This window comes from Saccostrea echinata, unplaced genomic scaffold, assembly GCF_033153115.1.
Source record: "Saccostrea echinata isolate AGI-Se365-2 ecotype Australia unplaced genomic scaffold, CSIRO_AGI_Sech_v1 ptg000003l, whole genome shotgun sequence".
Classification (NCBI taxonomy): Eukaryota; Metazoa; Mollusca; class Bivalvia; order Ostreida; family Ostreidae; genus Saccostrea; species Saccostrea echinata.
Genome location: NW_026889752.1, coordinates 6,715,573 through 6,740,434, shown reverse-complemented (window position 1 = coordinate 6,740,434; position 24,862 = coordinate 6,715,573). Strand labels below are relative to the sequence as shown.

General features: G+C 32.9%; 1 protein-coding gene across 1 annotated transcript in view; it reads left to right on the top strand.

Moving 5' to 3' along the window:
• The window catches only part of LOC133178544 (uncharacterized), a 39,248-nt gene that overhangs the window by 13,219 nt on the left and 1,167 nt on the right, over nt 1–24,862 (top strand). Inside the window, exons 2-3 of the mRNA XM_061313247.1 lie at nt 1,625–1,729; nt 24,043–24,112. Of these exons, the coding sequence (XP_061169231.1) occupies nt 1,625–1,729; nt 24,043–24,112 (175 nt within the window). The remainder of the gene's footprint in view (nt 1–1,624; nt 1,730–24,042; nt 24,113–24,862) is intronic.

The window sequence follows — 24,862 nt, the reverse complement described above, 5'->3', positions numbered from 1 at the left end:
CAGTTGTCATATTTTTCGTGTTAACACGTTTTAGTCAACAAGACAGTGAATTTTCATCGAAATACACACGTGATGAAATATTGTATATTACCAAAGAGTACGTTTAGATCTAAAGGGTTTATCATTTGTCTTAACATCTATAACTTATAATCACATTAAGTCCTTCTCAGTGTTAAATCTGAGGTCTGTAACATGCTGGAGATAAGTTTAACTTCCGTTAATGCGTTATCGGCGACCTCACGTTTTGCGCGGTAGCCATTTTGAAATTGTAAAAAAGGAAACAAAACGAACGATTCGCATAATTCTGAACCGATTGAACCGAAACGCGATATCAGTTTAGGGTATCGTGAATTGAACCGTGGAAAAATATACCACGATATACCGTCAAACGGTTTATCGTTGCACCCTTAATGTTGCCCATTGTCCTTTTGTTTTGGCTTGTTTGAATTATAGTAATGTTAAAATGGTTTACTTTTGTCATCTTAAATATGTTTAACTTTAGATAAATACCTGGCACTTGTGCAATTGAGGTTTTTTTTTCTTTAAAAAAAAGTCCCTGGGAAAACGAGCTTGTAAAAAGATACACCATCATGATGATGTTCCTGGGCAACCAACAGACTAAAATGCTATAAAATCTCATTCTTCTTTATCTTAAAGTTTTAAACTTAGTTTTAGGATGTATCAGTATCCACACTGTCAATCATATATCTCTTCATAATTTAAAACACACCCACAAACGAAGAAAATCCAAAAAAAAAAAAAACTTTTAATCATGAAGATTATCTTGACCAATGCTTTATCATTTGTCACAAATATGCATTAGAATTTCATAAATACAAACCTTCTCATAATTTTTCTCTACTGGATGAAATTTGATATCAATGTGTGACTTACTGTTAGAAATTACAGGTAAAAAAAGTTTATTTTGATACCTTTCTTATTTTAGATAAGCCTACTTCCAATAAATAATGAAAAAAAATGTCATATTGCTTGGATATTTTTCTATAATTTGATTTCGTTTGTATTCTAGCCTCTGATTGGTTAATATCCAAAAAGGAACACAAATTATTTCTGTATAACCTGGTTTGGTATGGGGACCCCCCCCCCCCCCCCCCCCCCCGACAACCAGCTGAATCATCTGTATCCATACAATCCTCTCATTTCCAGTCCTCGGGATTCATGGAAAATTCCAGATTTAATAAATGTACCTTTAACTTCAAACAAAAATTCGATCTTACCACATGTAAACAAACAACAAGGCTGTATCAGTTTTTACCTCCCCTCGCTTCCCATCACTTCCGTTACTACAGTTGTATTATTGAGCGGCAAATTTGAACTGGTAAAAAGCAACGAAATTTTACACCCATAGTTATTTAATGATATTAAAATTAAATTATAAGGAATGACTCTAATTCTTGGCCAAATTATTCGAGTATAACCTGGTTTGGGTCAGTTTATGCTGTTTTATAATCTGCTTCACGGATTATAAAGCGTAAACTGACCCAAACCAGGTTATACTCGAATAATTTGGCCAAGAATTAGAGTCATTCCTAAAATATGTCAGATCTAGGTATTATATGGAAATGTTTTGAAAGACATGATATTGCTCAGATTTATATTACAGGATACTGTGCAGAATACAATCGAAGAGGTGGAAAAATACAGGAATTTTATAAGAAGTCCTGTGAAAATTGTGTGAATGAATACATCTCAACAGAAGCTTATAAATGTAAGTTGAATGCTTTTTATGCCTCCATAATTGGAGATTCGGGAGGAGGTGTATATATATACAGTACCGACCGGACACAACCTAACACCAGAGCGAACCCAAAGCGCACCCCGGGTTCGCTTTCTGGGTTCGCTCGGGGTCCGCTACGGGTCCGCTTTTAGAAATTTTGGGTGCGCTCTGGGTTCGCTCGGGGTCAGCTCTGGGTCCGCTAGAGCGAACCCGGCGTTCGCTTTCTGGGTTCGCTTTACGCACTCATGTGCGAAGCGGACCCCGCTTTAATCTTGACGCCAGTAAGCTCCGCCCCTTGTTTATTCCAAATACAGCAGTGAAATCGATCATTGTTGTTTTTGTGGCGATCGATACATGTGCATGTGCAGTGGCTGCAATGTTATTTTTGACAACATACACGAACGATCACGTTTTACACAAAATAGTTAAAAATATTTAGGAGTGGATATTTAAAAAAAAAAACCCCCAAAAAAACCCAAAAAAAAAACTTATTAATAGATATTTTAGATTAAAAATATTTACTGCTGCAATTAATCAACTTTGGAAAACTGGAAAAAAAAATTATATAAAAAAAAATATTTTTGAAACTACATGTAAATAAGATTTAATAGGTATTTTAGATTACAAATAAACATTAATGTAATTCTCCGACTCATGTTCTATCATATGATATAGATTGACTGTGAGTTTTGATTCTATTGGATTTTATAATATGCAGTATGGGGGTAAAAAAATTTTAAAAAGTGGCCTAAATAATGAATGAATACTTATATTCATCTTTCCATTTATGAATTCAAAAATCAGCATTTTTTTTTTAAATTCATTCATCTGCAGAAATTAAAATTATTATAAGTATCACGGATAAAAAGTAACCCCGACAATCATGTCGTGTACATTTGTCGACTAATTATTTATGTAAGTATTGGGAATTAATAATTTTTTTGTAAAAATGTACATTTCTGATGTATTGATATAAAAATATCATGACCACAATAAGCAGTTAACGTGACCCATCATCAGAGAAAAAAAAATCGTTAAACATCTTAACTATACGCTTAATCATTTAAAGTTACGCTATTTAAAAGAATACAATACTGTACGACTTATTATATTGCTTATTTACTACCGATAATTAGTTCGTTCAATAATGTACATGTAAATCGCGCGTTGTTTTTTTTTTTCCTTTTTATTTCAGTTCATAATAATAATAATAACTAGATGGTTCTCGTTGCGAGCAACGAGTGGGTCTTCCGTCTGATTCTGGATAAGATTAGTCAAGATCTTGACTGAGATATTCATCAATAAAAAGTAAAGGGATGCATAATGTTTAATACATTATTCTGAGCATCTTTTGTTCAATGTTGCTTATCAAAATATTTCCCCTTTTCGAGATATCAAGTGTCAAAGATTTTGCATTCTGGCCCCTTATGGCCCCTTATTACGTAACATATGATCAAAATTTTATAATATATAGCTGCAGAATGTTAAGATGAACATTTTTGCTTCAGTAATTCATAACAAAATATTCATCATTAAAAAGTTATAGATGAAAGACGTTTGGCCCTTCTGAGCCTCTAATTTGAGGGGTCAGCCCCTTTTTCTTGATATCAAATAAAAGGTCTTGTGATTTTGAACATTTTTTATTCAACAACTATTCAGAAATTTCCTTTCGTTTTAGAGATATATAGAATAACAATATTTAGGGGCCAGCCCTCCAAGTCCTTAATGGGGATGTCTTGCAAAAATTAAAGGGGTGTATATTGTTTAGAACATTATTCTGAACATCTTTTGTTCAATATTGCTTATCAAAATATTTCCCCTTTTCGAGATATCAAGTGTCAAAGATTTTGCATTCTGGCCTCTTATGGCCCCTTATTACGTAACATATGATCCAAATTTTATAATATATAGCTGCACAATGTTAAGATGAACATATTTGCCTCAGTAATTTATAACAAAATATTGATCATGAAAGAATTATAGATGAAAGAATTTTGGCCCCTCTCAGCCCCTAATTTGAAGGGTCAGACCCTTTTCCTTGATATCAAATGAAAGGTCTTGTGATTTTGAAGACTTTTTGTTCAATAACTATTCAGAAATTTCAATTCGTTTTAGAGATATATAGAATAAAAATATTTAGGGGCCAGCCCTCCAAGTCCTTAACGGGGATGACTTGCAAAAATTAAAAGGGTGTATATTGTTTAGAACGTTATTCTAAACATCTTTTGTTCAATATTGCTTATCAAAATATTTCCCCTTTTCGAGATATCAAGTGTCAAAGATTTTGCATTCTGGCCTCTTATGGCCCCTTATTACGTAACATATGATCCAAATTTTATAATATATAGCTGCAGAATGTTAAGATGAACATTTTTGCTTAGGTAATTCATAACAAAATATTCATCATTAAAAAGTTATAGATGAAAGACTTTTGGCCCTTCTGAGCACCTAATTTGAGGGGTCAGCCCCTTTTTCTTGATATCAAATAAAAGGTCTTCTGATTTTGAAGATTTTTTGTTCAATATGTTTTAACAAAATACTTCTATTTAAAATTTTATTATCAGAAATGTCTCTAAAATTCACTCATAACTCACGTCCTAAATTTTGACCCCTACCGAGCTTCCATACTTTGCACTTCCGGAAAATATGAAAACCAAGGTGCACATCTAGAACATGTCCTCTATCACCACTGAAAGTTTCAACACTCTAGCATTTGTCGTTCTTGAGTTTTTGTGCAGACACAAGGTCTATCTAAAAATCGATTAAAGGGCGATAACTTCTGACCGGAAGTGATTTTTCAAAAACTGACAAGCCTTATAAACTTCAGATACCAACGCATTAACCCTGAAAATTTGAAGCAAATTGATCGAGAGATCTCCGAGAAATCTTCTGCACAAAATTGGTAAGGAAAAAGAAAAAAATAATAATAATAACTAGATGAGATCTCGTTGCGAGCAACGAGTAGGTCTTCCGTCCGATTTTTCGATAAGATGAGATATGATTTTGACTATGATCTTTGTTAAAAGATAATTATATATATAGACTTCCATAATTAGATTTCAATCCTTTGATTTATATACATTATCAAAGAGCTATCGATGAATTGATTTTGGCCCCTCTGAACCCCTAGTTTGAGGGGTCAGCCCCTTTTTCTTGATATCAATTGAAAGGTCTTGTGATTTTGAAAACGTTTTGTTCAACAACTATTCAGAGATTTCTTTTTGTTGTGGAAATATGCTGAATGGAGATATTTAGGGGCCATCCCTCCAAGTCCTTAATGGGGCCGTTTGACAGAAATTGAAAGGGTGCATATTCTTTAAAACATTATTCTGACCATATTTTGTTCAGTATTGCTTTACAAAATATTCCCCCTTTTCGAGATATAAAACATTAAAAATTTAGTATTCTGGCCCCTTGTGACCCCTTATCACAAAAAAAATATGATCAGAATCTTATCATATATTGTTGTAAATCGTTAAGATAAGCATCTTTGCTTCAGTAATGTATTACAAATTATTGATCGTTAAAGACTCATAGGTTGAAGACTTTTGGCCCCTCTGAGACCCTAATTTGAGGGGTCAGCCCCTTTTTCTTGATATCAAATGAAAGGTCTTGTGATTTTGAAGACTTTTTGTTCAACAACTATTCAGAGATTTCCTTTGGTTGTGGAGATATGCTGAATGAAAATATTTAGGGGCCACCCCTCCAAGTCCTTAATGGGGCCGTTTGTCAAAAATTGAAAGGGTGCATATTGTTTAGAACATTATTCTGACCATCTTTTGTTCAGTATTGCTTATCAAAATATTCCCCCTTTTCGAGATATAAAGCGTCAAAGATTTAGCATTCTGGCCCCTTGTGACCCCTTATTATGTAACATATGATCAGAATCTTATCATATATTGATGTAATTAATTAAGATAAGCATCTTTGCTTCAGTAATGAATTTCAAATTATTGATCGTTAAAGAGTTAACGATGAAAGAGTTTTGGCCCCTCTCAGCCCCTAATTTGAGGGCCAGCCCCTTATTCTTGATATCAATTGAAAGGTCTTGTGATTTTGAAGACTTTTTGTTCAACAACTATTCAGAGATTTCTTTTCGTAGTGGAGATATGCTGAATGAAAATATTTAGGGGCCACCCCTCCAAGTCCTTAATGGGGCCGTTTGACAAAAATTGAAAGGGTGCATATTGTTTAGAACATTATTCTGACCATCTTTTTTTCAGTATTGCTTATCAAAATATTCTCCCATTTCGAGATATAAAGCGTCAAAGATTTAGCATTCTAGACCCTTGTGACCCCTTATTACGTAAAATATTATCAAAATCTTATCATAAATTGATGTAAATCGTTAAGATAAGCATCTTTGCTTCAGTAATGAATTTCAAATTATTGATCGTTAAAGAGTTAACGATGAAAGAGTTTTGGCCCCTCTGAGCCCCTAATTTAAGGGGTTAGCCCCTTATTCTTGATATCAAATGAAAGGTCTTGTGATTTTGAAGACTTTTTGTTCAACAACTATTCAGAGATTTCTTTTCGTTGTGGAGATATGCTGAATGAAAATATTTAGGGGCCACCCCTCCAAGTCCTTAATGGGGCCGTTTGACAAAAATTGAAAGGGTGCATATTGTTTAGAACATTCTTCTGACCATCTTTTGTTCAGTATTGCTTATCAAAATATTCCCCCTTTTCGAGATATAAAGCGTCAAAGATTTAGCATTCTGGCCCCTTGTGACTCCTTATTATGTAACATATGATCAGAATCTTATCATATATTGATGTAAATCGTTAAGATAAGCATCTTTGCTTCAATAATGTATTACAAATTATTGATCGTTAAAGAGTTAACGATGAAAGACTTTTGGCCCCTCTGAGCCCCTAATTTGAAGGGCCAGCCCCTTTTTCTTGATATCAAATGAAAGGTCGTATCATTCTGCACAACTTTTTTTTCTATATGTTTTAACAAATTCTTAACATGTATGAAGATATGAAAGAAAAGGTGTAAAATTTTGTGAGATGTTTCTGAGACATTTTTTGAGCCCTATCGAGCTTCGGCGCCTTTTGTGCTAGAGAGATTTGGACACCTGCCTGCAAATCTACAAACCTTCCCCTACCTTCACTGAAAATCTTGACTCAATATCTTTAGTCGTTTCAGAGGAGTTCCAGGACAAGCCGACCCTCTGAAAATCAGAAAATCCTAAATATCTCGAGATGGAAAGTGACGTCATCAACGAAAAAAATTTCCAACAAGGTTCAGATCAATACCTATCAGATCTGAAAGTTTCATGAAAATCGGCCAAGACGTTACCGAGAACTTGCGTGCACAAAATCGGTAAGAATAATAATAATAACTAGATGAGATCTCGTTGCGAGCAACGAGTAGGTCTTCCGTCCGATTTTTAGATAAGATGAGATATGATTTTGACTATGATCTTTGTTAAAAGATAATAATATATAGATTTCCATAATTAGTTTTCATTCTTTTGATTTATATAACATTTTCAAAGAGCTATAGATGGCATGCTTTTGGCCCCTCTGAGCCCCTAGTTTGAGGGGTCAGCCCCTTTTTCTTGATATCAATTGAAAGGTCTTGTGATTTTGAAAATGTTTTGTTCAACAACTATTCAGAGATTTCCTTCTGTTGTGGAGATATGCTGAATGGAAATATTTAGGGGTCACCCCTTCAGGTCCTTAATGGGGCCGTCTGACAAAAATTGAAAGAGTGCATGTTGTTTAGAACATTATTCTGACCATCTTTTGTTCAGTATTGCTTATCAAAATATTCTTCCTTTTCGAGATATAAAGCGTCAAAGATTTAGCATTCTGGCCCCTTGTGACCCCTTATTACGTAACATATGATCAGAATCTTATCATATATTGTTGTAAATCATTAAGATAAACATTTTTGCTTCAGTAATGTATTACAAATCATTGATCGTTAAAGAGTTATAGATGAAAGACTTTTGGCCCCTCTCAGCCCCTAATTTGAAGGGTCAGCCCCTTTTTCTTGATATCAAATGAAAGGTCTTGTGATTTTGAAGACTTTTTGTTCAACAACTATTCAGAAATTTCTTTTCGTTGTGGAGATATGTTGAATGGAAATATTTAGGGGCCACCCCTTCAGGTCCTTAATGGGGCCGTCTGACAAAAATTGAAAGAGTGCATGTTGTTTAGAACATTATTCTGACCATCTTTGTTCAGTATTGCTTATCAAAATATTCTCCCTTTTCGAGATATAAAGCGTCAAAGATTTAGCATTCTGGCCCCTTGTGACCCCTTATTACGTAACATATGATCAGAAGTTTATCATATATTGTTTTAAATCGTTAAGATAAACATTTTTGCTTCAGTAATGTATTACAAATTATTGATCGTTAAAGAGTTATAGATGAAAGACTTTTGGCCCCTCTCAGCCCGTAATTTGAAAGGTCAGCCCCTTTTTCTTGATATCAAATGAAAGGTCGTATCATTCTGCACAACTTTTCTTCTATATGTTTTAACAAATTATTAACATGTATGAAGATATGAAAGAAAAGGTGTAAAATTTTATGAGATGTTTCTGAGACATTTTTTGAGCCCTACCGAGCTTCGGCGCCTTTTGAGCTAGAGAGATTTGGGCACCTGCCTGCAAATGTACAAACCTTCCCCTACCTTCACTGGAAATCCTGTCTCAATATCTTAAGTCGTTTCGGAAGAGTTTCCAGGACAAGCCGACCCTCTGAAAATCAGAAAATCCTTAATATCTCGAGATAAAAAGTGACGTCATCAACGAAAAAAATTTCCAATAAGGTTCAGATCAATACCTATCAGATGTGAAAGATTTATGAAAATCGGCCAAGACGTTACCGAGAACTCGCGTGCACAAAATCGGTAAGAATAATAATAATAATAATAATAATAATAGGGAAAAAGAAACCGAACGAAAACAATAAGGTCTTCCGTTGGAGACGGAAGACCTTAATAATAATAATAGGGAAAAAGAAACCGAACGAAAACAATAAGGTCTTCCGTTGGAGATGGAAGACCTTAATAATAGGGAAAAAGAAACCGAACGAAAACAATAAGGTCTTCCGTTGGAGACAGAAGACCTTAATAATAATAAGAAAAGTGAAAAATCAACAATAGAATAATAGAAGGGTCTTCCGCAGAAGACGGAAGACCCTAATAATAATAAAAACTAGATGCGATCTCGTTGCGAGCAACGAGTGGGTCTTCCGTCCAATTTTCGATAAGATGAGATAAGAATTTTACTGAGATTTTCGTTAAAAAATAGTTATATAAATAAATTGTTAAGAAAAACAATTTCCCTTCAGTAATGTGTAACAAAATATTGATCAATAAAAAGTTATAGATTAAATACTTCCGGCCCGTCTTGGCCCCTTACATGAATGATCAGCCCCTTTTTCTTGATATCATCTTAAAACTCTCATGATTTTGAACACTTTTTGTTCAACAACTATTCAGAAATTCTTTTTCGTTTCCGAGATATATGCAAAAGAAATATTAAGGGCCGGCCCTTTAAGTCCTAAATGGGGACGTCTAGCAAAAATTGAATGATTGCATATTATTAAGAATATTATTTTGAACGTCTTTTGTTAAAATATTGTTTATCAAAATATTCTTCCTGTTCAAGATTTATTGCGCCAAAGATTATACAATCTGACCCCTAATGATCCCTTACTGCATAAGATATGACGTAAACACCATGTTATATACTAGCTAAAGAGTGTGAAGATGAACTATTTCGCTTCAGTAATATATTACAAAATATTGATGATTAAATAGTTATTGATTTAAGACTTTCGGCCCCTCTCGGCCCCTATTTTGAGGTGCCAGCCCCTTTTCTTCATACCACTTTAAAGCTCTTATGGTTTTGAACACTTTTTGTTCAACAACTATTCAGAAATTCTTTTTCGTTTCCGAGATATATGCAAAAGATATATTTAGGCGCCAGCCCTTCCAACTCCTAAATGGGGACGTTTAGCAAAAATCGAAAGGTTACTTACTGTTTAGAACATTATTTTGAACACCATTTATTCAATATTGCTTATCAAAACATTTCCCACTTTCGAGATATAAAGTGCCAAAAATTTGGACTTCTGGCCCCTTAGGGCCCCTAATTATGTAACATGTGATGTGAATATCATAATATATAGTTGTAAAATGTTAAGATAAACATTTTTGCTTCAGTAATGAATTGCAAAATATTGATTGTTAAAAAGTTATTGATTAAAGACTTTCGGCCCCTCTCGGCCCCTATTTTGTGGGGCCAGCCCCTTTTTCTTCATACCACTTTAAAGCTCTTATGATTTTGAACACTTTTTGTTCAACAACTATTCAGAAATTCTTTTTCGTTTCCGAGATATTAGCAAAAGAAGTATTTAAGGGCCGGCCCTTTAACTCTTTAATTGGGACGTTTAGAGAAAAATGAAACGTTGTATACTGTTTAGAACATTATTTTATACATCTTTTGTTCAGTATTGCTTATCAAAATATTTCCCACTTTTGAAATATAAAGCGTCAAAGATTTTGCATTCTGGCCCCTAATGGCCCCTAATTATGTAACATATGATGTGAATATTATAATATATAGTTGTAAATTGTTGAGTTAAACATTTTTGCTTCAGTAATGCATTACAAAATTTTGTTCGTTTAAGAGCTATTGACTAAAGACTTTCGGCCCCTCTCGGCCCCACATATGATGAGTCAGCCCTTTTTCTTTGATATCGTATAAAAGATCTTGTAATTTTACACAATTTCTATTCAATATGTTTTTAGAAAATCTCATAGTTTTAGAGATATGATAAAAAATGTCTCGAATATTCACTCCTGATTCATGTCCTAAATTTCGACCCCTACCGAGCTTCCATACTAGGTACTTCCGGAAAATTTGAAAACCCAGGTGCAAAACTTCAACATGTCGTTTATAATCGCTGAAAATTTCAGCGCTCTAGCTTTTGCCGTTTTTTAGTTTTTGTGTCGACAAAATGGTTATCTGAAAATCGATTAAAGGGCGATAACTTCCGACCGGAAGTGAATTTTAAGGATTTGAACAAAAAAGGATCATCTTCAGATCAAAAGGCATTACCCCTGAAAATTTCATGAAAATCGATCGAACCGTTTGCGAGATATCTTCTGCACAAAAATTGTAAAGAAAAAGTGGAATAATAATAATAATAATAAAAGTGAAAAAGAAACAATACAATAATAGAAGGGTCTTCCGTTGGAGACGGAAGACCCTAATAATAAGAAGCTTGAAAAAGAAACATAAGAATAATAGAAGGGTCTTCCGCTGAAGATGGAAGACCCTAACTAGATGAGATCTCGTTGCAAGCAACGAGTAGGTCTTCCGTCCGATTTTTCGATAAGATGAGACATGATTTTGACTATGATCTTTGTTAAAAGATAATAATATATAGACTTCGCTAATTAGATTTCATTCTTTTGATTTATATAACATTATTAAAAAAGCTATAGATGACATGCTTTTGGTCCCTCAAGGCCCCTAGTTTGAGGGGTCAGCCCCTTTTTCTTAATATCAGTTGAAAGGTCTTGTGATTTTGAAAACGTTCTGTTCAAGAAATTTTCAGAGATTTCCTTTCGTTTTGGAGATATGCTGAATGGAAATATTTAGGGGCCACCCCTCCAAGTCCTTAATGGGGCCGTTTGACAAAAATTGAAAGGGTGCATATTGTTTAGAACATTATTCTGACTATCTTTTGTTCAGCATTGTATATCAAAATATTCCCCCTTTTCTAGATATAAAGCGTCAAAGATTTAGCATTCTGGCCCCTTGTGACCCCTTATTACGTAACGTATGATCAGAATCTTATCATATATTGTTGTAAATCGTTAAGATAAACATCTTTGCTTCAGTAATGTATTACAGATTATTGATCGTTAAAGAGTTATAGATGAAAGACTTTTGGCCCCTCTAAGCCCCTAATTTGAAAGGTCAGCCCCCTCTTCTTGATATCAAATGAAAGGTCTTGTGATTTTGAAGACTTTTTGTTCAAGAACTATTCAGAGATTTCTTTTCGTTGTGGAGATATGCTGAATGGAAATATTTAGGGGCCACCCCTCCAAGTCCTTAATGGGGCCGTTTGACAAAAATTGAAAGGGTGCATATTGTTTAGAACATTCTTCTGACCATCTTTTGTTCAGCATCGCATATCAAAATATTCCCCCTTTTCTAGATATAAAGCGTCAAAGATTTAGCATTCTGGCCCCTTGTGACCGATTATTACGTAACATATCATCACACTCTTATCATATATTGCTGTAATTAATTAAGATAAACATTTTTGCTTCAGTAATGTATCACAAATTATTGATCGTTAAAGAGTTAAAGATGAATGATTTTGGCCCCTCTCAGCCCCTAATTTGAAGGGTCAGCCCCTTTTTCTTGATATCAAATAAAAGGTCTTGTGATTTTGAAGACTTTTTGTTCAAGAACTATTCAGAGATTTCTTTTCGTTGTGGAGATATGCTGAATGGAAATATTTAGGGGCCACCCCTCCAAGTCCTTAATGGGGCCGTTTGAAAAAAATTGAAAGGGTGCATATTGTTTAGAACATTATTCTGAACATCTTTTGTTCAGAATTGCATATCAAAATATTTCCCCTTTCCAAGATATAAAGCATCAAAGATTTAGCATTCTGGCCCCTTATGGCCCCTTATTACGTAATATATGATCCCAATTTTATAAAAAGGTAGTTTTAAATTGTTAAGATAAACATTTTTGCTTCAGTAATTTATAACAAAATATTGACCGTTAAAGAGTTATGGATAAAAGACTTTTGGCCCCTTTGAGCCCTTAATAGGAGGAAGCAGCCCTTTTTTCTTGATATCAAATGAAAGCTCCTATCATTCTGCACAACGTTTGTTATATATGTTTTTACAAAATATTTACAGGTATAAAAATATAAAAGAAAACGTGTCAAATTTTGCGAGATGCTTTTGAGCCTATTTTTCGAGCCAAGGCGAGCTTCGGCGCCTTTTGCGCCGGGAAGATATAGATGCAAAAAAGCAAATCTATAATCCTTCTTCCACCTTCACTGAAAAGCTCAACTTAATATCTTGAGTCGTTTAGGAGTGATTGCCAGGACAAGCCGACCCTCTGAAAATCAGAAAATCGTCCATATCTCACGACCGGAAGTGACATCATCAACGACGAAAATTTCCGACAAGGTTCAGATGAATATCTATCAGATGTGAAAGTTTGGTGAAAATCGACCGAGCCATTTCCGAGAACTCGCGTGCACAAAATCGGTAAGAAAAATAATAATAATAATAGGGAAAAAGAAACCGATCATACAATATGTTTTGAAATCTCTCAAAGGTCAAATAGAGTGAGATTTAAAGGATTTAAATTTTTCAAAAAATTTAAATTGCTTCCAAATGTTAAAACAAGGACTATCTCTGTATTTTGAAAGATGGAGAATATCATACAATGTGTTTTGAAATCACTTAAAGGTCAAATAGAGTGAGATTTAAAGGATTTAAATTTTTCTAAAAAATTAAATTGATTTCAAATGTTAAAACAAGGACTATCTCTGTATTTTGAAAGATGGAGAATATCATACAATGTGTTTTGAAATCTTTCAAAGTTCAAATAGATTGAGATTCAAACGATTCAAAATTTTCAAAAAAATCAATTTGTTTCCAAATGTAAAAACAAGGACTATCTCTGTATTTTGAAAAATGGAGAACATCATACAATGTGTTTTGAAATCACTCAAAGGTCAAATAGAGTGAGATTTAAAGGATTTAAATTTTTACAAAAATTTAAATTGCTTCCAAATGTTAAAACAAGGACTATCTCTGTATTTTGAAAGACAGAGAACATCATACAATGTGTTTTGAAATCACTTAAAGGTCAAAGAGAGTGACATTTAAAGGATTCAACTATTTCAAAAAAATTAAATTGAATCCAATTGTGAAAACAAGGACTATCCCTGTATTTTGAAAGACGGAGAACATCATACAATGTGTTTTGAAATCACTCAAAGGTCAAATAGAGTGAGATTTAAACGATTTAAATTTTTCAAAAAGTTTAAATTAAATCCAAATGTTAAAACAAGGACTATCTCTGTATTTTGGGAGATGGAGAACATCATACAATGTGTTTTGAAATCTTTCATAGGTCAAATAGAGTGAAATTTAAACTATTAAAATTTTGCAAAAAAAAAAATAAATTGATTTCAAATATAAAAACAAAGACTATCTCTGTATTTTGAAGGATGGAGAACATCATACAATGTGGTTTGAAATATCTCAAAGGTCAAATAGAGTGGAATTGAAACGACTTAAATTTAAAAAAAAAATAAATTGAATCCAAATGTTAAAACAAGGACTATCTCTGTATTTTGAAAGATGGAGAACATCATACAATGTGTTTTGAAACCTCTCAAAGGTCAATTAGAGTGAGATTTAAACGATTTAATTTTTTCAAAAAAATTTAAATTGCACTGAAATATTAAACAAAAGTCAACTTACATATTTTGAAGGAAGAGAACATCATTTGTTGCGTTTTTTATGTTTGTGGAAGCAATTTAAATTTTTTGAAAAATTTAAATCGTTTAAATTTCACCCTATTTGACCTTTGAGAGATTTTAAAACACATTGTATGATGTTCTCCATCTTTCAAAATACAGAGATAGTCCTTGTTTTAACGTTTGGATTCAATTTAAATTTTTTGAAAAATTTAAATCGTTTAAATTTCACTCTATTTGACCTTTGAGAGATTTCAAAACACATTGTATGATGTTCTACATCTTTCAAAATACAGAGATAGTCCTTATTTTAACGTTTGGATTCAATTTAAATTTTTTGAAAAATTTAAATCGTTAAAATTTTACTCTATTTTACCTTTGAGAGATTTCAAAACATATTATATGATGTTCTCCATCTTTTAAGATATAGAAATAGTCCTTGTTTTAACATTTGAATTTAATTTAAATTTTTTGAAAAATTTAAATCGTTTAAAATTCACTTTATTTGACCTTTTAGAGATTCAAAACACATTGTTTGATGTTCTACATCTTTCAAAATACAGAGACAGTCCTTGTTTTAACATTTGGATTCAGTTTAAATTTTTTGAAAAAAATTATATCGATAAAATTTTACTTTCTTTGACCTTTGAGAGATTTCACCTCATTGTATGATGTTCTCCATCTTTGGAAGCAGTTTTGAATTTTTTTTAAAAAATTTAAATCGTTTAAATTTCACTCTTTTTGACCTCCAATAGACTCCAAATCACTCTCATTCATGTTCTCATTATTTTAGATGTCCTTGATTTCATATTTTAAGGCTTTTAAATTATTCCAAATTTGAAAATTTTTGAAGTTTTAAATGCTGGAATAAAAATTCATCAAGTAGGAGCTTACCGCTTTAAACATTAGAGGATATATCAAAATCTTACGATTTTAAAGGTTTTAAAATTTGAAATTACAGTATTCAAAACTTTCAATGATTTAAATTGAATACACAAATTTTCATAATCACAGGTGCATTATGAAATCACTATCTCAGACTTAATTGAATGTCCTTGCTTTCTTCTAGGTCACTGTGTATTAAACGTCGCTGAAGAAAATCGATAACTTATACATGGGCCGTCAAAATTCTCTAACACACCTGAGCTCATATTTTCTTTAAAATTGCACCTAAAATTAGAACAAATATACTGTAAGAAAGGTCACAGGAAGACCTATCAGACGGTGTAAAAAGTTTTAAAATCGGTCAAGAAATAAAAGAGTAAAGATTTTTTAAAAATATAAGGATATCCGCCAAAGATGAAAGAGTACGGTCATCCACAAGTGTCCTTGATAATGAGTTTGACATGTCCTGTCAAAAAAAAGCTAACATACCTGAGCTCATATTTTCTTTATTAGTGCATTTACAAACAAAAGAAATATATTGTTGGAAAGGTCTCGTAAAGATCTATTTGATGGTGTATAAAGTTCAAAAATCGGTCAAGAAATAAAAGAGTAATGCTTTTTAAAAGAAATCAAAGGATATCTGCCAAAGATCAAAGAGTACGGTCATACGCAAGTGTCCTTGACAATGATTTTGACATGTCCTGTCAAAACAAAAGGCTACCTTACCTGAGCTCATATTTTCTTTATTAGTGCACTTACAATAAAACCAAATATACTGTTGGAAAGGTCTCGTAAAGATCTATTTGACGGTGTAAAAAGTTTTAAAATCGGTCAAGAAATAAAAGAGTAATGATTTTTTAAAGAAAAGTTCTTAAAGTACACTTGCACTCAAGTGACCTAACACACCTGAGCTTATATATTGTTTATTAATGTACTCACATGCAAAACAAATACATTTTTGGAAAGTTCTCGCCAAGATCTATTTGACAATATAAAAAAATTCAAAATTCGATTAAAATTTTTTTTTTGAAAAATTTAACTTTAAAATTTGAAAAATTTAAACATCTTCTTAAAATTTCAAAAGTCAGGTGCACATGTCAAGGTCACAATTCTATCATTCCTGAAAATTTCAAATTTCTATTTTGCGCAGTTTCTTCGGAGTAGGACAGACCGGAATTGCAGAAAAAAGTCAAAAATACGTCATATTTCGCGACCGGAAGTGAGATCATCAAAAATGAAAAAAACGTCCTGAGGGAACATCGTTCCCTATCATCTCCGAAAGTTTCATAAAAATCCACAAAACCGTTACTGAGATACCGGTGTAGAAAAAAAATAATAATAACTAGATGAGATCTCGTTGCGAGCAAAGAGTATGTCTTCCGTCCGATTTTTCGATAAGATGAGACATGATTTTGACTATGATCTTTGTTAAAAGATAATAATATATAGACTTCGCTAATTAGATTTCATTCTTTTGATTTATATAACATTATTAAAAAAGCTATAGATGACATGCTTTTGGTCCCTCAAGGCCCCTAGTTTGAGGGGTCAGCCCCTTTTTCTTAATATCAATTGAAAGGTCTTGTGATTTTGAAAACGTTCTGTTCAAGAAATTTTCAGAGATTTCCTTTCGTTTTGGAGATATGCTGAATGGAAATATTTAGGGGCCACCCCTCCAAGTCCTTAATGGGGCCGTTTGACAAAAATTGAAAGGGTGCATATTGTTTAGAACATTATTCTGACTATCTTTTGTTCAGCATTGTATATCAAAATATTCCCCCTTTTCGAGATATAAAGCGTCAAAGATTTAGCATTCTGGCCCCTTGTGACCCCTTATTACGTAACGTATGATCAGAATCTTATCATATATTGTTGTAAATCGTTAAGATAAACATCTTTGCTTCAGTAATGTATCACAAATTATTGATCGTTAAAGAGTTATAGATGAAAGACTTTTGGCCCCTCTAAGCCCCTAATTTGAAAGGTCAGCCCCCTCTTCTTGATATCAAATGAAAGGTCTTGTGATTTTGAAGACTTTTTGTTCAAGAACTATTCAGAGATTTCTTTTCGTTGTGGAGATATGCTGAATGGAAATATTTAGGGGCCACCCCTCCAAGTCCTTAATGGGGCCGTTTGACAAAAAATTGAAAGGGTGCATATTGTTTAGAACATTATTATGACCATCTTTTGTTCAGTATTGCTTATCAAAATATTCCCCCTTTTCGAGATATAAAGCGTCAAAGATTTAGCATTCTGGCCCCTTGTGACCCCTTATTACGTAACATATGATCAGACTCTTATCATATGTTGTTGTAAATTGTTAAGATAAACATCTTTGCTTCAGTAATGTATAACAAAATATTGATCGTTAAAGAGTTATAGATGAAAGACTTTTGGCCCCTCTGAGCCCCTAACTTGAGGGGTCAGCCCCTTTTTCTTGATATCAAATGAAAGCACTTATCATTCTGCACAACTTTTGTTATATATGTTTTAACAAAATATTTACAGGTATAAAGATATGATAGAAAACTTGTCAAATTTTGCGAGATGCTTGTGAGCCTATTTTTCGAGCCCAGGCGAGCTTTGGCGCCTTTTGCGCCGGGAAGATATAGACGCAAAAAAGCACATCTACAATCCTTTTTCTACCCTCACTGAAAATCTCAACTCAAAATCTTGAGTCGTTTAGGAGTGATTGCCAGGACAAGCCGACCCTCTGAAAAACAGAAAATCGTCCATATCTCACGACCGGAAGTGACGTCATCGACGACGAAAATTTCCGACAAGGTTCAGATGAATATCTATCAGATGTGAAAGTTTGGTGAAAATCGACCGAGCCATTTCCGAGAACTCGCGTGCACAAAATCGGTAAGAAAAATAATAACTAGATGCGATCTCGTTGCGAGCAACGAGTGGGTCTTCCGTCCGATTTTTGATAAGATGAGATAAAAATTTGACTGAGATTTTCGTTCAAATATAATGATATAAATAAATTGTCAAGACGAACAATTTTGCTTTAGTAATGTTTAACAAAATATAGATCATTAAAGGGTTATAGATTAAAGATTTTCGGCCCTTCTTGGCCCCTAATGTGAGTGGTAAGCCCCTTTTTCTTGATATCATCTTAAAGCTCTCATGATTTTGAACACTTTTTGTTCAACAACTATTTAGAAATTCTTTTTTGTTTTCGGGATATATGCAAAAGGAATATTAAGGAGCGGTCCTTCAAGTCCTAGATGGGGACGTCTAGCAAAAATTGAAAAAGTACATATTGTTCAGAATATTATTTTGAACGTCTTTTGCTCAATACTGTTTATCAAAATATTCTTCCTTTTCGAGATATATTGCGCCTAAGATTATGCAATCTGGCCCCTAAAGACCCCTTATTGCGTAGCATATGATATCAACATCATGTTATTTAGACAAAAAGTGTGAAGATGAACTATTTCGCTTAAGTAATATATTACAAAATATTGATCATTAAAGAGTTATTGATTGTATACTTTCGGCCCTCTCGGCCCTTAATTTCAGGGGTCAGACCCTTTTCCTTGATATTGCCTTTAACCGCTCATGATTTTGAAGACTTTTTGTTCAACAACTAGTCAAAAATTCTTTTTCTTTCCGAGGTATATGCGAAGGATATATTTAGGGGCCGGTCCTTCAACTCCATAATTGGGACTTTTAGCAAAAATCAATAGGTTGCATATTGTTTAGAACATTATTTTAAATATCTTTTGTTCAATATTGCTTATCAAAAGATTTCCCACTTTTGAGATATAAAGCGTCAAAGATTTAGCATTCTGGCCCCTTATGGCCCCTAATTATTTAACATATGATGTGAGTATTGTAATATATAGTTGTAAATTGTTGTGATAAACATTTTTGCTTCAGTAATGCATTACAAAATATTGATCGTTAAAGAGTTATTGTTCAAAGACTTTCGGCCCCTTTCAGCCCCTATTATGAAGGGCCAGCCCCTTTTTCTTCATATCACTTTAAAGCTCTTATGATTTTAAACACTTTTTGTTCAACAACTAGTCAGAAATTCTTTTTCGTTTCCGAGATATTTGCAAAAGAATAATTTAGGGGCCGGCCCTTCAACTCCTTAATGGGGACATTTAGCGAAAAATGAAAGGTTGCATATTGTTTAGAACATTATTTTGAACATCTTTTGTTCAATATTGCTTATCAAAATATTTCCCACTTTTGAGATATAAAGCGTCAAAGATTTAGCTTTCTGGCCCCTTAAGGCCCCTAATTATGTAACATATGATGTGAGTATTGTAATATATAGTTGTAAATTGTTGTGATAAACATTTTTGCTTCAGTAATGCATTACAAAATATTGATCGTTAAAGAGTTATTGTTCAAAGACTTTCGGCCCCTTTCAGCCCCTATTATGAAGGACCAGCCCCCTTTTCTTCATATCACTTTAAAGCTCTTATGATTTTGAACACTTTTTGTTCAACAACTAGTCAGAAATTCTTTTTCGTTTCTGAGATATTTGCAAAAGAAATATGTAGGGGTCGGCCCTTCAACTCCTTAATGGGGACGTTTAGCAAAAAATAAAAGGTTGCATATTGTTTAGAACATTATTTTGAACATCTTTTGTTCAATATTGCTTATCAAAATATTTCCCACTTTTGAGATATAAAGCGTCAAAGATTTAGCATTCTGGCCCCTTATGGCCCCTAATTATTTAACATATGATGTGAGTATTGTAATATATAGTTGTAAATTGTTGAGATAAACATTTTTGCTTCAGTAATGCATTACAAAATATTGATCGTTAAAGAGTTATTGTTCAAAGACTTTCGGCCCCTTTCAGCCCCTATTATGAAGGGCCAGCCCCTTTTTCTTCATATCACTTTAAAGCTCTTATGATTTTGAACACTTTTTGTTCAACAACTAGTCAGAAATTCTTTTTCGTTTCCGAGATATTTGCAAAAGAATAATTTAGGGGCCGGCCCTTCAACTCCTTAATGGGGACATTTAGCGAAAAATGAAAGGTTGCATATTGTTTAGAACATTATTTTGAACATCTTTTGTTCAATATTGCTTATCAAAATATTTCCCACTTTTGAGATATAAAGCGTCAAAGATTTAGCTTTCTGGCCCCTTAAGGCCCCTAATTATGTAACATATGATGTGAGTATTGTAATATATAGTTGTAAATTGTTGTGATAAACATTTTTGCTTCAGTAATGCATTACAAAATATTGATCGTTAAAGAGTTATTGGTTAAATACTTTTGGCCCCTCTCGGCCCCTAATATGACAAGTCAGCCCTTTTTTCTTGATATCATGATAAAGATCTTGTAATTTTGCACAAATTTTGCTCAGTATGTTTTAACAAAATAATTATACTTTAAAAGATATGATACAAAATGTCTCAAAAATTGATTCATGATTCGTGTCCTAAATTTCGACCCCAACCGAGCTTCCATACTAGGCACTTCCGGAAAATATCTAAACCCAGGTGCATAATGGCAACATGTCCTCTATCATCACTGAAAATTTCAGCACTCTAGCTTAAGCCGTTTTTGAGTTCCATCACAGACAAGGAGGTCCTCTGAATTTTAATAAAAGGGCGATAACTACCGACCGGAAGTGATTTTTCAAATTTTGAAAAGCCGGTACAAACTTCAGATGATAAGACATAAACTCTGAAAATTTGAAGTAAATCGATCAATTCATCTCCGAGAAATCTTCTGCACAAAATCGGTAAGGAGAAAAAAAAAGAAGAATAATAATAAAAGTGAAAAAGAAACATAAGAATAATAGAAGGGTCTTCCGCTGAAGACGGAAGACCCTAATCATAGGGAAAAAGAAACCGAACGAAAACAATAAGGTCTTCCGTTGGAGACGGAAGACCTTAATAATAATAGGGAAAAAGAAACCGAACGAAAACAATAAGGTCTTCCGTTGTTCAGTATTGCTTATCAAAATATTTCCCCTTTTGGAGATATAATGTGTCAAAGATTTAGCATTCTGGCCCCTTATTACGTAACATATGATCAAAATTTTATAATATATAGTTGCAGAATGTTAAGATGAACATTTTTGCTTCAATAACTTATAACAAAATATTGATCATTAAAAAGTTATAGATGAAAGACTTTTGGCCCTTCTGAGCCCCTAATTTGAGGGGTCAGCCCCTTTTTCTTGATATCAAATGAAAGGTCTTGTGATTTTGAAGACTTTTTGTTCAACAACTATTCAGAAATTTCCTTTCGTTTAAGAGATATATAGAATAACAGTATTTAGGGGCCAGCCCTCCAAGTCCTTAATGGGGATGTCTTGCAAAAATTAAAAGGGTGTATATTGTTTAGAACATTATTCTGAACATCTTTTGTTCAATATTGCTTATCAAAATATTTCCCCTTTTGGAGATATAATGTGTCAAAGATTTAGCATTCTGGCCCCTTATGGCCCCTTATTACGTAACATATGATCAAAATTTTATAATATGTAGTTCCAGAATGTTAAGATGAACATTTTTGCTTCAATAACTTATAACAAAATATTGATCATTAAAGAGTTATAGATGAAAGACTTTTGGCCCTTCTGAGCCCCTAATTTGAGGGGTCAGCCCCTTTTTCTTGATATCAAATGAAAGGTCTTGTGATTTTGAAGACTTTTTGTTCCACCACTATTCAGAAATTTCCTTTCGTTTAAGAGATATATAGAATAACAGTATTTAGGGGCCAGCCCTCCAAGTCCTTAATGGGGATGTCTTGCAAAAATTAAAAGGGTGTATATTGTTTAGAACATTATTCTGAACATCTTTTGTTCAATATTGCTTATCAAAATATTTCCCCTTTTGGAGATATAATGTGTCAAAGATTTAGCATTCTGGCCCCTTATGGCCCCTTATTACGTAACATATGATCAAAATTTTATAATATGTAGTTGCAGAATGTTAAGATGAACATTTTTGCTTCAGTAATGTATAACAAAATATTGATTGTTAAAGAGTTATAGATGAAAGACTTTTGGCCCCTCTGAGCCCCTAACTTGAGGGGTCAGCCCCTTTTTCTTGATATCAAATGAAAGCACTTATCATTCTGCACAACTTTTGTTATATATGTTTTAACAAAATATTTACAGGTATAAAGATATGATAGAAAACTTGTCAAATTTTGCGAGATGCTTGTGAGCCTATTTTTCGAGCCCAGGCGAGCTTTGGCGCCTTTTGCGCCGGGAAGATATAGACGCAAAAAAGCACATCTACAATCCTTTTTCTACCCTCACTGAAAATCTCAACTCAAAATCTTGAGTCGTTTAGGAGTGATTGCCAGGACAAGCCGACCCTCTGAAAAATCAGAAAATCGTCCATATCTCACGACCGGCAGTGACGTCATCGACGACGAAAATTTCCGACAAGGTTCAGATGAATATCTATCAGATGTGAAAGTTTGGTGAAAATCGACCGAGCCATTTCCGAGAACTCGCGTGCACAAAATCGGTAAGAGAAATAATAATAATAATAGGGAAAAAGAAACCGAAAGAAAACAATAAGGTCTTCCGTTGGAGACGGAAGACCTTAACAAGGTAAATCAAGCTTTACATTATTTTTTGTACAAGATAAATCAAAATAATACCATAGCAGTTTACGATTGGACATACTGTACATGTACATTTATGCTGTTCTTTATTCATTTTTTTTTTTTATGTATTTATTTTTTTTTTACTTTTTTTCAATTAAGAAGATTAATAATTTTGATGTTGATCTGGATTTAAACAAAAATGTAAATTAGAATTATAAAAATAAAATAATTGAATGAAAACACGTACATATACATACTCTTGTACAGTATCTTGAGATAATGAAATGTTGTAATTTGTCAAAATTCTTTTTTTTCTTTTTTTAGTAACAATTGTGATAACCATTATTTTCTTTTATACATTAAAGAACTTTTTGTCTGATAAATTTACATTGTACAATGTACGATTTACTGTTGGTCGTAATTAATTAGCGATAATTAATTCGTTCAATTATGTAAATCACACTTCACCAGAGTACACCCGATAGACCAGACGCAATTCATAGCGCTCCGGATTTCTTTGTTCACAACTGTTTATAAACTCCAAATTAAACATGTAACATTGTAAATATTTAGTGTTTGGTAGTTTAGTAGTAGTGCTAGTTGTTTTTGCTTCTCTATTTCCTTTGTTTTTATGACTTCTTAACTTTTTTCTTTGTCCTGAGGAAGGGACAGGTTGTCCCGAAAATTTGACAATTATTATTGTTCGTGTCGTTGGTCATTTTTAGTGCTTTATATATATATATATATATATATATATATATATATATATATATATATATATATATATATATATATATATATATATACATATATATTGGCCTGTCAAGCTGTTCTTGCTGCTAATCTGTTTGTTTGTTTGTACACCAAAACTTTAACTGTACCCATAAGTTTTGAACAGTCACTGCTAGGGTTTTCATATTTCACTTGAATGTGTATTCCTCTTGACTTTGAATACCAATATTTTGGACCTTTTGATCTTTACCTTGGTGTTTGATCTATTTTTGTAATACTTTAACCCACTTTACCATGTTTGATGTTGGCCATAAATCCTGAACAATTAGTGCTAGGAATTTCATTTTTCACATTTTCACATTAATATTCCTTGTGACAAGGGCTTTATTCGGGTACCAGTATTTTTGACTTCCTTACCTTGACCTTTGTGTTTGACCTACATTGGAAAAACTTGAATCTTTCCCATAACTTCTGAACAATTGGTGCTACATGTAGGGCTTTCATGTTTCACATTTTTATTTCTTGTGACAAGGGTTTTCTTTTGGAACCATATATTTTACCTCATTGCAACTCTTTTTTCTGAAAATCCCAGCAGGGTGTATTTGTCCATTCTAGACAGTTCTAGTTAGATATTTTATTTGTATTTTCAGATCAAGAATGTTACAGAGCAGTCTATAAACTCCGTGCAAATAAGACAAAAGATATGTTCAAAAGTAACAGGTAAAATATTTTATTATTTATTATATGAGAGCTTATTTTTTTTGTTTTCAGAAGTGAAAAACTTCAATTTGATCGTAACAATAAAGAATTTATTGATCTTTATATTCATCGATCACACCATTCAGTGAGAACTGTGCCCATGGAAGTATTGTAATTGATAACTGTGTCTTAAAGTAAGTAGAGTTATTCTCCATTATCTATTAGTTTGCTTTTACATGAAATATTAAATTATGGAATACTTTTTATTTCTATAAACTTAGTAAGTAAAAAATAGATGTCAAAGCAGTTTGTGCTTTTCTCTCCCTTGAACTAAAGGCTTAATTAATTTACTAAGTTTCTCTGAGCAAAAAGTGTCCTTTGCCAAAACTGTATTAAAATGTATAAATAAATATATATATATATATATATATATATATATATATATATATATATATATATATATATATATATATATATATATATATATATATATGGAGATAACGAACACAGTATTCAAGCTCAAAAGTCCATTAAACAATACAAAATAGGAGCAGAACAAACACGGACCTCCGAAACATCAGAGGTGGGATCAGGTGCCATGGAGGAGTGAGCATCCCCTGCCGACCGATCACCAGTCCTTGTCATGATCGGGAAATAATGGAAAAAACTGTCAACTTCAGTGTGTAAGGTCAAGGTCATTGTATCGACCATAGAATCTACGAAATGATGACTTAAAATGAGACTGCTGATATTCTTGTTTCATCAACTTGT